This window comes from Lagenorhynchus albirostris, chromosome 11, assembly GCF_949774975.1.
Source record: "Lagenorhynchus albirostris chromosome 11, mLagAlb1.1, whole genome shotgun sequence".
NCBI lineage: Eukaryota > Metazoa > Chordata > Mammalia > Artiodactyla > Delphinidae > Lagenorhynchus > Lagenorhynchus albirostris.
The window spans coordinates 63,012,961-63,028,681 of record NC_083105.1 but is presented as its reverse complement, the minus strand read 5'-3'; the positions used below and the strand labels follow the sequence as shown (position 1 = coordinate 63,028,681).

At 53.0% G+C, this 15,721-nt stretch overlaps 2 protein-coding genes and 1 long non-coding RNA gene across 7 annotated transcripts; 2 read left to right on the top strand and 1 right to left on the bottom strand.

The window, feature by feature from the left end:
* Positions 1–46: 46 nt before the first annotated feature.
* Positions 47–9,836, bottom strand: LOC132529586 (uncharacterized). Of its 2 annotated transcripts, none has more exons than XR_009543506.1 (5): positions 9,328–9,836; positions 5,205–5,568; positions 4,820–5,005; positions 3,332–4,038; positions 47–354 (listed from the first exon to the last, which is right to left on the bottom strand). It is a non-coding gene; the product is annotated as an uncharacterized LOC132529586 (long non-coding RNA). The 2 variants fall into 2 exon arrangements; XR_009543504.1 differs by having other exon boundaries at positions 5,307–5,568.
* On the top strand, positions 971–8,887 carry GPD1 (glycerol-3-phosphate dehydrogenase 1). Of its 2 annotated transcripts, XM_060166271.1 has the most exons (9): positions 971–1,144; positions 1,685–1,871; positions 2,399–2,576; positions 3,415–3,555; positions 4,151–4,289; positions 4,529–4,641; positions 5,328–5,561; positions 5,786–5,892; positions 6,825–8,887. In XM_060166271.1, the coding sequence occupies exons 2-9, from the start codon at positions 1,831–1,833 to the stop codon at positions 6,919–6,921; spliced, it is 1,050 nt and encodes a 349-aa protein (XP_060022254.1). In that variant the 5' UTR covers positions 971–1,144; positions 1,685–1,830; the 3' UTR covers positions 6,922–8,887. The 2 variants fall into 2 exon arrangements, with proteins under 2 accessions (XP_060022254.1, XP_060022253.1); XM_060166270.1 differs by lacking the exon at positions 971–1,144 and having other exon boundaries at positions 1,519–1,871; positions 5,436–5,561.
* Positions 9,237–14,381, top strand: LOC132529585 (cytochrome c oxidase assembly protein COX14). Of its 3 annotated transcripts, none has more exons than XM_060166274.1 (2): positions 9,237–9,257; positions 13,972–14,381. In XM_060166274.1, the coding sequence occupies exon 2, from the start codon at positions 13,980–13,982 to the stop codon at positions 14,151–14,153; it is 174 nt and encodes a 57-aa protein (XP_060022257.1). In that variant the 5' UTR covers positions 9,237–9,257; positions 13,972–13,979; the 3' UTR covers positions 14,154–14,381. The 3 variants fall into 3 exon arrangements, with proteins under 3 accessions (XP_060022257.1, XP_060022255.1, XP_060022256.1); XM_060166272.1 differs by lacking the exon at positions 9,237–9,257 and adding an exon at positions 9,656–9,841; XM_060166273.1 differs by lacking the exon at positions 9,237–9,257 and adding an exon at positions 13,156–13,298.
* Positions 14,382–15,721: the final 1,340 nt, after the last annotated feature.

Genomic DNA, 15,721 nt, shown 5'->3' with positions numbered 1-15,721 from the left:
GGAAAAGAGCCCTAGTGGTACAGATAATTGGCCTGTGACAGGCCAGTTCTGAATCTCTGCACACTCTTTATTCCTATATAAATGAACAAATTCTTTGTCTCCATACTACTTTAAATGATCGTAGGGACAAAAAGATGGAAGCATTTAGGCAAACACAAGAGGTTATTTTATGCACAAACATCCGTTCTTTGGGGTTCTCATCCTGTGTGCCAGGGACAGAAGCATTCTTTCTCTTCCATCACCCATAATCAGTGGTCCCAGCCGGCAGCCTGGCACTGGTGCCTTTGTCGCAGTGCCAGTGCAATAACAGTGGTCGTTGGGGGGGCTGGCTCTGTAGTAGGCATAATTTTGTTCCTAAGAGAAACAATCAACTGCTGATTTCACGTATGTTCCCCTAAGGGAACTCCCTGGCCATGGGAGTAGAGTATGGTGGGCTTTTTCCCAGGCAGTCCTTAGAAGTTAGGAAACCATTTCTCCCCAGTCTTGACCTCAGGGCCACTTAACCCTTACCCAGTGATTGCACACAAACTCCCCTCTGGCCCAGTGCTTATCACTGTTTGCAGCCAGCAGCAGCCCAGGGGGATGGAAACACCCACTCAGCAGTTGGCCCGGCCAGGAGGTCAGCACGTGAGCACACAGTGCTATCTGCTTTCCAGGCCAAGGTGCACAGACAGCTGGAGTGTAAGGGGCCTTTGCCCCACTCTCCACATCAGCCTAGAAACTAGAGTTCCCCCTCGTAGTTAAACAGGTTGCTGTGGGCGATGCAGAGCCCTGAACTGCACTGTGCGTCCCTTCCATCCTCCCTCCCCCCAGAAGCGCACACCCCACTTGCTCTTGATTACAGCATCTGAGACCACAAAGCTCTACAGAGGTCACAACTGCCCCAGGTCCTGCCTCCCTTCCCTTCTGGCTTCTGCAAACTAGCCACTAACCTGAAGGCGCCCCTAGTGTGGGGTTAGCCTGGAAACCCAAGAAAGAAGTGAAGGAAGCTCAGTACCTCTCAAGGACAGTGAACACTTGGGCTGCCTTCTTTTCTCTCCTATCCTCCTCCTCAAGCTCAGAGTCTGCAAAACACCTGTGGGCCACTTGGCATCAGAGCCTCCAACTTTGGGCTTTCCTGCCCCCCTTCCTGGGAAACATTCAGGTGAGGAGAGGCCCACTGGTGTGCTTTGTTTCTTGGGCCCTTGGGGTCTTATCCTTGGGCTGGGTTGCCCCCAGATCAGGTCCTTACCTCTTATGTGCTCTTATTTAAAGGAGCCACACCCACCCACCTCACTCACCCACAGCCCTGCAGTGGGGCAACACGTGACCCGTCATCGCCAGAGGATGAACCCATAGAGCAGCTTTCCGGGTCCTGGGGGGGACAAGTGGGGCGGTTCCTACCTTGGAAAAGAAGGCATGCCTGGATCTGCTGCTGGGACTGAATACAATTTATTCCAGTGCTAGGGGACGGGAGTGGGGGGGGGACCGGGCACTCGCTCCTTATCTGGGCCCGGTCTTGGCAGAACTTAAAATGAAACCATTGCGGAGAGGGAGGGGTTGAGGACCTGGGCTGGGGCCGAGGGAAGCAGCGTGCCAGCACCGTCAGCGGGCAAACCTAAGAGGAAAAGCAGGCCTGGCCTCGGCCCCATTCCTGTGCCCCACCTGTCTCTACCCTTTTCTTCCCTTTCCCTGGCCCTGCCAGACTCTGTCTCCCTGGGCGCCCGCCTCCCCTCCCCTGGAGGGCGGGGCTTGGCGGCACCCACGTGTGTTGGAGTTATATGCTCCCAGCCGGCAGAGGAGCTGGGGAGAGTGGCACCCAGCTGGTGGCCCAGGCAGCGAGGCGGCACCATGGCCGGCAAGAAAGTGTGCATTGTAGGCTCTGGTAACTGGTAAGCGGCTCTGTCAAGGAGTATTGCGGGGGCGGGGGGGGAGGCTCCCTCAAGTATACAGGAGGTTAGGGAGGGAGGTTTGGTGGGCAGGAGGCAGTCGGTGGGGAGGAAATGCCTCCAGCTCCTGGCCCACCCCTGTTGCTGTCTTCTCTGCCTACCCCGGCAGGACAGACAATGCCCAGACCGCTCCTGGCCCTTGCGTCTCGGGCAGCAGCACCTGTTCGCCACGGGAAGGGAGCCTCCAGAGTGCTCCCTGCCTGAAAGGCTGCCTGGGTTAGGGGGTGGGGGGGAGATCAAGAGGCTGGCCCCCTTCTCCAGCAGCGAAGTGTGAGGGGAAGGAAACTGAGTCTCCTTTCTACTGCTAGGTCAGGAGAGACGCAGCGTCACGGGGAGGGGGTGACAAGGAAGGTGGCAGGTAAATAATCCAGTGGCTTCTGTGACATCCTGAGGGGGAGCACTGTCCCCTCCCGCCACTGTTCCTCTCTCATGCCCCCGCTCCCCCACTTTCTGTGCTCCCCTCCTGCCAGGGGCTCAGCCATCGCCAAGATTGTGGGTGGCAACGCAGCCCAGCTGGCAGGCTTTGACCCACGGGTGACCATGTGGGTGTTCGAGGAAGACGTCGGGGGCAGAAAGCTGACAGAGGTCATCAACACACAGCATGAGAATGTCAAATACCTGCCAGGGCACAAGTTGCCCCCCAATGTGGTGAGCCCCAATGCCCCATAAGAAGGGAGAGGGAAGTGGAGGCGGTGCTTCCTGCTGGGAGGGGGCCACTTCACGTGCCACCTGTACTTGAGAAGCATCTCAGGAGGGCTACTCCAGGCACAGGGCGTCCCTGGGCACAGCCCCCAAACTGCTCCCCTGAGCACTTCCTGGGACTGGGGAGAACCTGAATGCATCCCCCTGCATCTCCACCCCACCCCGTGGGCTTCCAGGCAGGAGAGGGACGGGGAGAGGATGAGGAAGTTGGTCTCTGTGGCAACCAAAGACAGGTTCTCTGGCCCCCAGACTTGGAGTCTGGGTAGTGCCTGCCTCGGGCTCTAACCCTGTTACTCATTCACTGGGTTATTAGTAGATGTGGAGACTGCTCCTTGGACTTAAGGCCTTTGGTCAGATCCATGTGGCTTACTCCCCACCTGGAAAGGGGGAGCAGGAAAGACAGCAGGAAGACTGGGGCTCTCCCTTCCCAGTTGGGAGCCCTAAGGAGCAGGGTGATGAAATCTTACTTGGCCTCTTCCTCTTGCCAAGCCCAGACCTCCTTTGGCCTCCCTCACTATCCCACAGCCAAGGGCTAGGAGAGTGCTGAGAGGAGTTTTCCAGGAGTCCTCAAGAACCCAGGACAGCTGGAACCTAGAGGGAATGATGGCTAGGCGGAAGGAATAGAAGTGTCTTGTTCCTCCAGGTTCAGCCCTTCCAGATTCAACCCCCAAACTGCCCTCCTTCTTCCCCACCAGCCTCACCCTGTCTCCTAGATCTCCTGCATGGGGCTCCACAGGGGCTAGAAGCAGTCCATCAGGCCCATGAACACTGGTCACCCCCACAGGTGGCTGTCCCAGATGTGGTCCAGGCTGCAGTGGATGCTGACATCCTGATCTTCGTGGTACCCCATCAGTTCATCGGCAAGATCTGTGATCAGCTCAAGGGCCACCTGAAGGCAGACACCATTGGCATATCTCTTATTAAGGTGCCAGGGACACCCTCCTGTGGATGGGGATGCAGCTAACTGCTGTGGGGCTCAGGGTGGGTGAAGTGCGACAAACAGAAAAGAGCAGAAGTAGGCCAGGAGTTTTCTGAAGAGAGGAGCTGGCTTTGGGGAAGCTTGAGAAACAGATGCGGGGGGCCACTGGGAAGGGGAGGTTGGTTGGGGAGTAGATAAGAGATGAGTTTGGAGGCAGATGTCTTGGGGAGTTTAGGAGGTGTACAAGGGATGCCTAGGGGATACAAGAAGTGGGCTTGTTTGAGGAGTTGAGAAGGGAAGCTGGTTTGGAGCAGTGGCTGGGATGGAAGTTGGTTGGGGGTACTCAGGAGTGGGCTGTTTAGGGATGTGGCGGGGATACATTACCTTGGAGAAGTAGGTTGTGGAAGGAGAGTTTTCAGATGGATTCGTTTTCACATGTTATCTGCTCTCCTCACAGCTAGCTTTGGCTGCACTGGAATAGGGGAGGACCTTTGGGGAGGGACATTGATGAACAGTGAATTTGCAATGGGCAGGATTTCTAGGTGGGAAGCCCTCAGTTGGGGATAAAAGGCACCTGGCCTGAGCTCCATCCTGTGCCCAGGGGGTAGACGAGGGCCCCAACGGGCTGAAGCTCATCTCTGAAGTGATTGGGGAGCGCCTTGGCATCCCCATGAGCGTGCTGATGGGGGCCAACATTGCCAGCGAGGTGGCTGATGAGAAGTTCTGTGAGACAACCATTGGTGAGACCCCACCACCCACGTAGATAATGCAACTCCAGTTACATCGCCTCCCCAGGCTATATTCCCCACCCACTTAGCCATCTTCTCCCCATAAGGCAGGTGAAGGAAGAAGATCCCAGCATCAAAGGTGAGGGGAGTTGGGGCACCCCTACGGCAAGAGCTGTAGGTCCTGCTTAGGGCAGTTGTGGGAAGAAGAGTCAAGAGTCCCTTCTTAAAGCCTTATCCCCTCCCCACTTTAGGCTGCAAGGACCTGGCCCAGGGACAGCTTCTGAAAGAGCTGATGCAGACACCCAATTTCCGCATCACGGTGGTGCAAGAGGTGGACACAGTAGAGCTCTGTGGGGCCTTAAAGGTGAGAGGGCTTCAGAGGCAGCTATGGGGTGGGGAGAAGGCCCTGAAAGAGGGCCTGGCTTAGCTGTACAAGGTTGCTGGGACTCCAGGCACTCACTGCCCTTCCCCACCAAGTCTCATACACATGGGAAGAAGGGCAGAAGCAAGGCCAGGCTCGCTCAGGTCTGCCGATTACTTACCATCAGACATTGGGCTTCCTTCTTCCTTTCCCCTATAGCCCCTTGTGGGACATCCCTGTCCCTGGCTCCAAAGGTTGGTCCAGGGGGAAGAGGAGATGCCCAGGGGGAGCACTCAGGCTAATGGGAGATAAGACGTCCAGGACACCCAGACGGATTGATGGCCAGAACTCTGGATCCTGGACAGACCTATGGATGGATATCGGGGGCATAGAACAAAATAGCCGTGGTTGGGAGGGCGAGGTAGAAGACTGGTTTTCAGGAAAAGTCCTCAAGGATGGAGTATAGGGCAGGGTTGGGGAGCCAGAAAGCACAAGCCCAGGCTAAAAGAAGGGAGTGCAGCAAGTGGGAAAACCAAGAGGTGAAAATAGTTGAGGAGCCCACGCACCTTCCTTCACTTATTCAGTGAGCGTGTCATGGCTGATGGGAGGGGCATGAGGCAGGTGCCGAAGGCCCCAAGTGGGGCCTGCGGGAGGGGATCCTTTCTCACCCGTGACTTCACTCTTCAAAGAATATAGTGGCCGTGGGGGCTGGCTTCTGTGATGGGCTGGGCTTTGGCGACAACACCAAGGCGGCCGTGATCCGACTGGGGCTCATGGAGATGATCGCCTTCACCAAGCTCTTCTGCAGTGGCCCTGTGTCCCCTGCCACCTTCTTGGAGAGCTGCGGTGTTGCTGATCTCATCACTACCTGCTACGGAGGGCGGAACCGCAAGGTGGCCGAGGCCTTCGCCCGCACAGGAAAGGTGGGCCCTGGGGAGAATGAAGAATGGAGGGTGGGCCCTGTAGGTGTTCAGGGAGAGGAACGTGGCTCGAGGCATCTCTTGAACACAGACATTAAGATTGTTGGGAACATTCCCAGCCTTTCTTTCCTCTTAAGACCCACCTCCTCCCAGAGTCCCAGACTCTCTGTCTCACACTGACAACCCTCCTCTCCCATTTCCATTTGCCTGTCCTGTTTTCTTCACAGTCCATTGAGCAGCTGGAGAAAGAGATGCTGAATGGGCAGAAGCTGCAGGGGCCCCAGACAGCCCGGGAGCTACACGGCATCCTCCAGCGCAAGGGCCTGCTGGACAAGTAAGCGTCTGCCCCAGCCCCACTGATGGAGGGAACCACCGACAGAAGTGCTCTCCCCATTCATCATCTTCCTGAACCCTCCTCAGTCTGTGAAGTGGGGCAGAGAGGGAAATGTTACCTTATGTTTACAGACAGAGCCTAGAGCTTGGCCAGGGTCTGGTATGCCCGCTGTCCCCCAGCTCGTTCGTTGTCTTTGAATTCTTTCCAGTCTAGTGCTCTTTATACCACATTGCTTGGACCCCTCTGTGTGGCCGCTCTCTGTCCTTTCCTCCTTGTCCTCTGCTATGGGGGTGGACAGGAATAAGCTCCTCTGACTGTTCTGCCTCTTTGTCCATCACCCTCAGTCTAAGCTGCTCCCCCAAGGCCAACCCTTTTGTTCCGTGAATCCTGTCCTGGGTGCTGAGGTGTGAGGAAAAGGAAAGTCTCTGCTTCAAGGTGCTCCTTTTCAGGGAGCACAAGACAGCAGGGGTGATGGGCTGATCAGAGCAGAACTCGGTTGATCTGGGAAAGAATCCTAGAGCAAGAGAGTACGAAACAGGCTCAGAAGATCGGCTCGCGGCTGGTCAGGGTAAAGCCTCCTGGTAAAGGGAGCGGCCTGGGCAACAGGCTGGGAAGAAGGAAACTGGCATTTATTGAGCACCTTCACATAATTCATAATCACTTCTTCACTACTTTGTTATATTGACCCTGTTTTACAGCTGATGTTACTGAGGCTTGCCTAATTGGAACAAAAAGTTCATGCCAGGGTTCAATACGATAGGGAGCAGGGCAATAGAAACCTGACCCTAAACCCCGGGGCTAGGAAATACACATTCTCAGCGATGGGAAATTGAGAGCCAGAGTCCGCCTGAGCTCCAAGGCGGGAGAGTAGGGAGTGGAGGGTTAGGGGATTTGCCTGGAGGCCCAGCTGGTTCTGTCCTTCCCCATTCTAGGTTCCCTCTGTTCATGGCTGTGTACAAGGTATGCTACGAGAACCAGCCAGTAGGTGAATTCATTCGCTGCCTGCAGAATCATCCAGAACATCTGTGAGCAGGGCTGGGGCCCAGGCCAGGCAGCCTCTTTACCCCAGCGGAGACAGGCAGAAGCTTGGGGTGCCTGGCCACCACGATCTCTGGGACTCCCCACACAGCAGCGTCTTCTCAGCTTTTCACTGGAGGACAGGTGCCTGTGGGCCCGGCCACCTGCCTGGAGATCTTGAAGCACAAGCAGCCCGCAGCCTCCTGCCACCTCATCGCACCAGAAGTGGAGTTGGCTAGTCCCTCTCCATATGTGGGGCTTTCTCCCTGTCCTCTGGGAGGGGTAGAATCAGCCCCAGTGCTGCCTGCTTTGAGTATGTGGGGGGAGGAGGGGAGGGGAGGGAGGCAAGGCAAAGAGGCCTCACACGGACCAGGACTGCTGTCCTCAAGCCCAGTTAATGGCTAAAGAAGTACCTCAGCTGCAAGAGGGATGAGGCAAGGGCTGCAGGGAGGGGTCTGGGCTTTTGGGCTGATGTAGACCTCTGCCAGGCCCCACATGGCATCAATGGATCTCTGTTTGTTCGCAAAATACAACCCCCTTCTAGCTTCTCCTAGAAACCTCAGCTTCTTCTGAGGTTTCCTCAGAAACCTCTGGTCATCCCCTTCCCCCTCCCCCAGGCTGCCTGGCACCAGAGTTGCTGCCACGCTGGCATCTCTGGCCATGGGGCTTGTCATTCTCTCTTGGGACTTCCCAGTTCCTAGTTCTTTGCCAGCTCCACCCCACCATGTGTGACCTTTCCAAGGCTCTCTCACCCTCCCTGCCAGCACCCTCTCTGGGGAGCAGAACTTAATCTGCTGACAGAGCTACACCTCTTCACAGCAGGCTCAGATCACTCTACTCCCTGTGACCTTTGTAATTGCCCTGCCTCCCTTCTCAGGAGCTCTAGTGGGGGGAGGTGTCAGCTGGGTCCCTCCTGCTGCTATCTCCCCAGGACATCTTGGATCCACCCCTTACCTCCTAAACCCTGTCCCTAGTTCTCAGCTACCCCCAGAGCAGCCAGGGCAGCTAACCAGTTCCTGTATCTGCAGGCCAGGGGGCCAGAGAGTGGGTAAGGGAGGATGAGCAGGTCCCCATCTCTGTGGTGTGAATTCCAAGGCTGGCTCTCCTTTGTCACCTGAAGGCCTTCTCATGAGGTATTGACTACTTCAGCACCTCAGGAGCTGGGAAACTCGTGGAGGAGGAAAAAAATTCAAGCCTCCGTACCAGCTGGGGTGAGGGAAGAACAGGAAGGGGAGGAGGGAGAGGAGTGTGCTTTGCAGTGGCCTTGCTCCAGGATGGAATGGCAGCCGGAGAATGTCACCGGTCAGCAGCTTGGACCCCTGGCTATAAATAGAGGCCGAGGGCTCCTGTCACATCCAGCAGAGGGTCTCAGCTTCCTGGGTGGCAGCATCTGGCATGCTGTGGCTCTGGCCAGCATTATGTTAACCCTCCCTTACTCCTGGACAAACCAGGGAGGCAGGCTCCTCTCAGCCCCTAGCCCCTGAGAAGTCAGTCTTACCAGTGAAGGGCGGAGCTGCCTGGATCAGGCAGCGAGAGTGCGGGGCACAGTCACCCCAGACCTGGCTGGGCTCAGGAGCTGCTTCCCCAGGAGGTCAAAGTCGGGGCAGAAAGACAGCTCCCTTCCCTAGGCTGCAGCTGCGACCCTCTTAGATAGTCAAAAACCTTTGCCTACTTTTTTTTTTTTTGCTGTACGCGGGCGTCTCACTGTTGTGGCCTCTCCCGTTGCGGAGCACAGGTTCCGGACGCGCAGGCTCAGCGGCCATGGCTCACGGGCCCAGCCGCTCCGCGGCATGTGGGATCCTCCAGGACCGGGGCACGAACCCGTGTCCCCTGCATCGGCAGGCGGACTCTCAACCACTGCGCCACCAGGGAAGCCCCCCTTTGCCTACTTTTGCTCACTCCACAATTAACTGAATCTGAGGCTTTCGAACCAGGCTTACTTGTCTACCTAATAAAGCGTGGTTTTTGCATAAACAAATTAGGGAAGGGCGCTTAAGTGCATGTGGTAGGGCGTATGCAAGTACATGTTTTCACTCATGCCGGAGGAAAAACGAAAAAAGGAAAAGAAATCCTTCGTCGATCATTCCAGCCACTCCCGGCCCCTTGCAGGGGTGCCCACGCAGTCCCCCTTCCCCCAAATGGCACCCCCTCCCAACCCCTTCCCGGCGCTTCTTTGGGGCTTTATCAAGCCGCCTGCAAGCGGGGAGGTCACATACGGGACAGAAACATTACGGAGATTCGACCCTCGCGCCTACTCCGTGGCCATGGCCAAACCTGCCGCAATCCTCGGCGGTCCAAGCCTCGCAGGGCGGGTCGGGTTCCTGAGCTCGGCTGAAGGCCTGCCCAGGGTAAGAGGGCAGCTCCAGGCTGTAGGGGCCGCGCAGCCCCCTCCAGAGGGCGGACTCCGAGAGAACCTACCCAGCTACCGGAGACGTCACCGCGCCGCAGGCTGGGGATTGGCCGGCTCTCTTCTGTGGTGACTGAGTATCCTAAAAGTTCCCGTTCCAGAGTTTGGGTCGCCAAAGACCCTTTCTCAACGGAGAATGACTACAACCCCCAGAAACCAACGGGCCTCTCCGAGAGGAAGGCTCGTCTGAGGATGCGTAGTAAGGGCGGCTGACCCGGAAGCCGGATGTTCAAAGGCAGCAACCAGTCGGAGCTGCAGCCGGCGCGGGCTCCCGTCTCGGTGGGCGGGGTTATGCTGCGTCTGACGCGAGGGGCAGTACCTCGCGTCGGGAGCGGAATCCTAGAGCTTTAGCGGAGCGTGGGGGTGCGAGAAAGGGTGGCGTTCCGCACCAATAGCGCCTCAGCGTTCAGGGTTGTCCCTGGGCGGTACCCTCACTCTTCTGGACCCGGGTGCTGCTTCCGGCTGAGCTAGGAGGTCGCGCAGGCAGGAGGCCTCGGTCGGAAGGGAGGGAGCGGCAGCATCCAGGTACGGCGTCTGCCAGGCCCGAGCCTGGGCCGCCTGTCCGCAGAGGCGCGCCCGCTCGGGCCGGCCTTTGCTTTCCGCATCCTCCCACGCCCAGTCTTCGGGCTTCGGCGCCCTTGAGGTTGCCGCGTACCCTGTGCCGCGATCTGCGCCGCTTCCAGCCCAGCTAGCTCCTTGCGGCTGTAGGTTCCTGTCACACCGTGACTGCCACCGCGCATCTCGGCCCTCCACGCTCTGACTCCAGTAGCTCTGACCCTTCCTTGTCTTGCAGTCCGCTGCGCCCTGAAATGCAGCTTTCCCGGGCACCCTTCCTGCTTATCGATTAACTGGATCCGCTCCTTTGCTGCTTTCAATTCCTGGAATGCTCTCCCCCTCCCTCTTCTATACCGGTGTAAATCCTGCCCACCCTTCTAAAACGACAGCTGCCCAACCCCCACACCCCCGTCCCCACCTTTCTGCTGACTTTCCTTGAGCCTCCACCTTGTCTCTGAACTCTCAAAAACGCCTCTTCTCTTCTGGTCACCGGCGTCTTCCACTTCGTCTAACAGAATTTTGGGTGCATAGCTTATCCCCATCAGACCATAAGCTCCTTTGAGACACAAGCCATATTCTCTGCAGCCTTTATAGCACGAGTAAAAGGTAGACAGATAAGTGAGTAAATCTAAGCTGAGGTGGATGGATCCATTTGAGGAAATGAGTTTTCCAGAAGAGAGACCTGAGCCTTGAGGTCCTCCCATGTTTAGGGGGCAGAAAAAGAGAAAAGAGCCACAATCTGAAAAGGTTTTTGCAGATTGCACCCCTATGTCATTTCCATTATGGTTCTTGTTTTCTTTTAACTGTTTTTCTGAAACCTTCAGTCTAAGCCCATAAAAGACCCAGCCTTGAGCTTTATTGAGAAAATGGATGTCCCTCAGATGAGAATGTTCTCCTGCTAACCTCAAAAGTTTTCTTCATTTCCAAGGTTAATCCTTCTACCTGGGCTTCTAATTTCATCTTTTCCTGGGCCATCCTAGATTTTGTTCCATCCCATCCACCTCACTTTTATCCTCAGTTTAGCCACGTTTCTTCTCCTCTAAAACATAGTCATATCTCCTTATCAATAAGCAAAACAAAACTAGAATTTACTTGACCTTGTTACCTTTTCAGGCTGCTGCCCTATCACTCCTGTTCGCTTAACCAGCAAATCACAAGAATATCAATTCGTATCTTTGGGGTGAGAGGGAGTTATGATCCTTCTAATAATCTGTTTTTCTGCGTCCTAGAAAAAATGCACAGACACGTGAACCTCGCGGGACGGGGTTCATGGGGCCTGCTGGGGCTCTGGCTAAGAATCCATGCTTTTTACTTAATGCCTGTTCCAATTTAGTGCATTAAATTGACTTCTGTCCTAGGTTTACCTGTGATCTGGTCACCTGTTCCCATCCAGTGATCCCATCTGACCAGTTTTCATGGCACTTTACAGTAGTGTTTCCCAATTTTTATTCTGGCCCCGTACACCCAAAGATACAGCATACCTCTGTCAGTGGTAGTGACTTGATACAGCAGTGATTTTCAACCACTGTTGTAGTTAAATGAAAATGCATCCCAGATGTTTCTGGAATTTCCTACCTGTTTTCTTTCCGTAATTGTTTTCTTTCTTCAAACTGGCGTTCCCTTGGACTCTTTCTCTTGGGTTTTATCGTCTGTTTCAGTGACACTTGTTACTTCCATATGTATCCGTAGCCTAGCCTCTCTCCTAGGATTTGTTCCAAATTTGCGTATCCATGTGCCTGACAGACATCATCACATGAATATTGTATTGAGCATCTTTTCTTTCTTGTTTTTTTTTGGAGGGGGGCTGCGTTCGGTCTTCGTTGCTGCGCGTGGGCTTTGTCTTGTTGCAGAGAGCGGGGGCTTCTCTTCGTTGCAGTATGCGGGCTTCTCATTGCAGTGGCTTCTCTTGTTGCGGAGCACGGGCTCTAGGCGCGTGGGGCTCAGTGGTGGTGGCTCGCGGGCTCTAGAGCGCAGGCTCAGTAGTTGTGGCGCACGGGCTTAGTTGCTCTGCGACATGTGCGATCTTCCCGGACCAGGGATGGAACCCGTGTCCCCTGCATTGGCAGGCGGATTCTTAACCGCTGCGCCACCAGGGAAGTCCCTTTATTGAGCATCTTAACTTTAACATGTCCAGTTCATGATCTTCTTGACTGATGCTTATTGACACCACCATCCCCCTACACACATAGTGACACACACCTGTTTCTTCTTTCTTCTATTAGCAGTATCCCACTCCATAAAGTTTCCTCAGTTGTTAACTTGGAGATATTTTCAGCTTTGCCCTAGCCCATTCAGTTAATAAGCCTTGTTCTACCTCTAGAATAACTTCATCTGTCTTCTGTTTTTCCATTGCCCTGCCTTAGCTCAGGATCTGTGAAAAGTTTTTGTTAATTTGAAAATAGGAGAAATCTCAGGTTGGATTAGACAAGTGAGGAAAATGAGGTTCTAGAAAAATTTCATCTGTCAGTAGATCTGTCAGTCTTCGAGGCAAGATGTACTGTCCTGTCCTTCTTCCTCCAGCCCTGAGAAGAGGTGGTCCTATAACTGGTTAGCATCTGGCCAGGGTAATGGGGGATAGGAGGAGAAAGAATAAGTGAGGGGGAGGTTGAAGGCTGCAGGTCTCTTTGCTGGGAGCTTGTTTATTACCTTAGTGTCCTGCTCTGTGTGTATATGTGTGTTCTTTTTGTTTGTTTTTTTTAAATAAATTTATTTATTTTTGGCTGCGTTGGGGTTCTTCGTTGCTGCACCCGGGCTTTCTCTAGTTGCCGTGAGCAGGGGCTACTCTTCGTTGCAGTGCGAGGGCTTCTTGTTGCGGAGCACGGGCTCTAGGCACGTGGGCTCTAGAGCGCAGGCTCAGTAGCTGTGGCACACGGGCTTAGTTGCTCCGTGGCACGTGTGTGTTTTCTTACTGTCTCACAGCTTGGGGTCCTTTCAAACCCCAGATAACCTGAATACAACCCTTTCTCATCTTGTCCCTGTGCCATTTGGTTTTCTTCCTCTGACCTTATTTAATGTCACTTTCAATAGTCACTTGGAATTATGATTCAAGGAAGCTGTGCCTCAGTTCAGTGTGGGATCTACCCTCAGGGACTGGCTCAAAGGCAGTGTTCAGCGCATGGGACTTACTCTGAGAAGCACTTAGATGTCACACCCTACCCCTGACCCCCTCAACCAGCTAACCTGAACTTTTCTCCTTTCATATTCTTGACTTTTAAGAAAGAAGTTATTCTCACTAACTTCAGTCTTTTAATTTTAATTCCCTCAACAGAGAGGAGGCTGAGAATATACATTCATAGTCCCAAATTGAGGAACGTTTTGTTCAAGATGAGAGATTCCCATTCTAAACTTTCTCTTGTTCCCTGGCTCAGAATGTCCAGGGAAATGTCCAGGGAACAGTTAAGTTGGAAGTAATTTATCTCATGCAAATGTGAGTTAATTTGCTGGGGACACAGTAAGTTTCATTTTAGCCCTTGGGATAGGTTCTTGGTTTTATGTTTGGAATTCAAGATTAATGCTGTAGAAGGTTATGTCTAACTGAAATAACATAAACATACTGTTGGCACTATTTCAAGTATATTATGGCTTAAACAGATGCTTGAAGACTAACCTGGGAACCTGAGCACCATAAATAGGATGGTTTTATGGGAAAACAAATTGGATATTGCCCAGAAGGCTCCCATTCGGTCCTCCTACAGAGAATAATTCACTGCTAATGTTTAATCTCTGGCTACTTCAATAAATTCCCTACTAGCCAGAAAAACTGATGTATGCCTAAAGTAATATACCAATTAAGAACATTTCTGGGTGGTCCATACCAGTCATGTCTTTCCATAAACATGGAGGGTCAGGTGTTAGCTGTAATGTCATTCAGATACACCTGGTTCCAGCTGTGTTTCTGTATCTCGTATGCAGACTTTATTTGCCCTTTTGAATCTTAAGACTTCCCAAACAATATCTTCCAGTATAAGACTGCATATGTCTAGGGGCCATTCAGAATAGAGTGCAGACAAACTGAGAAGTTATAGAATGGTCTTAAACAGGTAAGTGGGCTGGGCAGATGAGGCCTTATCCTTGGGTCTAAATCTAGTCTGTCTTTGTAGGGGACAACATGCCAACTGCCAAGCAACTAGCCGACATTGGCTACAAGACCTTCTCCACCTCCATGATGCTCCTCACTGTTTACGGGGGCTACCTCTGCAGTGCCCGAGTCTACCACTATTTCCAGCGGCGCAGCTCCCAGCGCCAGGCTGCAGAAGAACAGAAGACCTCAGGAGTCCCGTAGAACTGGGGGGCTTTTTTCCTTGAGCAGAGAGACCTGAGGCATGTTGTGGAAAGACCTCACCTGCAATCATTTCTGAGTCAAGAGGATCAGGGCCTTAATGGTTTTCGAACTCTGCTGGGAAAAAGTGCCCATGTTTTTTCTGGTACAGTCAGTTTGGAGAGGCTACTGAATCATAACAGGAATGGGAGGGTGAGGCACACCTACAGACATTAAATATTTTGCCATGTCTGTGTCTTGGTGTTTTTTGTTTACTTGAACAGGGTATGGACTACAGAGGTGGGGTCTTGACTACCAGTTTTCTAGTCACAGACTGGATTTCCATATCTTGAGCTCTTAGCACCCATGAAGTAGGGGATATACAGTTCTAGGAGTAGTAATCTCAGCTCTCCTGATCTCAGAGAAAAGACTGTCCCAGCATCTGTATAAATCTCCTGAGAAGACTCTGTAAAGACCAAAGCTCTTTTGTGGTCAGTGACCATTCCTGGACCAATTAAACTGTGTCCAGGTAATGGAGTTCTCTGGCCAGCTTGGCCACATGTGCACTTCTGAGCCAAGGAGGCAGAGGCCCTTGTTTAACAGCTGTTAAAATTGCACAAAATGGAGGCGGATAGTTCTTAAAATGTGAAGGGCTTTTGGGCAGCCTACAGTAATGCAGTCCATCTCCTTAAGCATAGTGGGTATAGTATTAGCATCAGGGTTGATTTCTCACTGTGCCACTGCACAAGAATCTACCTGCAGGTCTGACTGCAGAGTTGTGAAGAGGATTTGAAAGAAAACGATGCATTCAAGGTAAAATCCAACTATGAAGAGATATTCTTGCCATCGTTTTTTTTTTTTGGCCATGCGGCATGTGGAATCTTAGTTTGAACCCGTGCCCCCTGCAGTGGAAGCCCAGAGTCTTAACCACTAGACCGCCAGGGAAGTCCCACCACCATTTCATTTTGAGCTTTGAGGCTTGCTTGTTCACATCATTCTTGGTGATCGCCCAAAATATCAACCCCTTTGGACACCTGTCCTCTCTCATGTACATACTGCTCTGACCTTTGTCCCCCATTCCTAAACCTTTCACCTGAAGGCCCTCTTCCATGATTTAAAAACTCAGCATTCCTATATCCTCAACTCATTTACTCCCATCCTCTCTTGATGTGTTAACCAGGGACTCCACTGCCTTCTCTGCTTTCTCATTTGCCTGTACAGACAGTAAAGTGACCATGCTCTCAGCTCCCCAGTGCCACTTTCAAACAGTGTAAAATCAGTCCTTTTTGAGGAGCTTTCTTATATTCTCATTTTCACTGTATTCGAGAACTTGAATACTTCAAATCTTTGGATTCCTTTTTTTCCTTCCAATCTTTCACCCCCTTTTTGATCTAAACTGCTTCCCTGTCCAGCCTGTGCCCACAGCTGAGCATCCGAACTGCTGCCCTGCCTCCAGCCTTACCCTTCTCAACCCCAGACCTTGCTCCATTAGTTATCTAACTCACCCTCTTCCTTCTTTGCAGTACATAAACTTGCTTAAGTGGTAGTTTCTAAGTTAGAAGATTGGTCTGAGATTAAATGAGACAATTCAT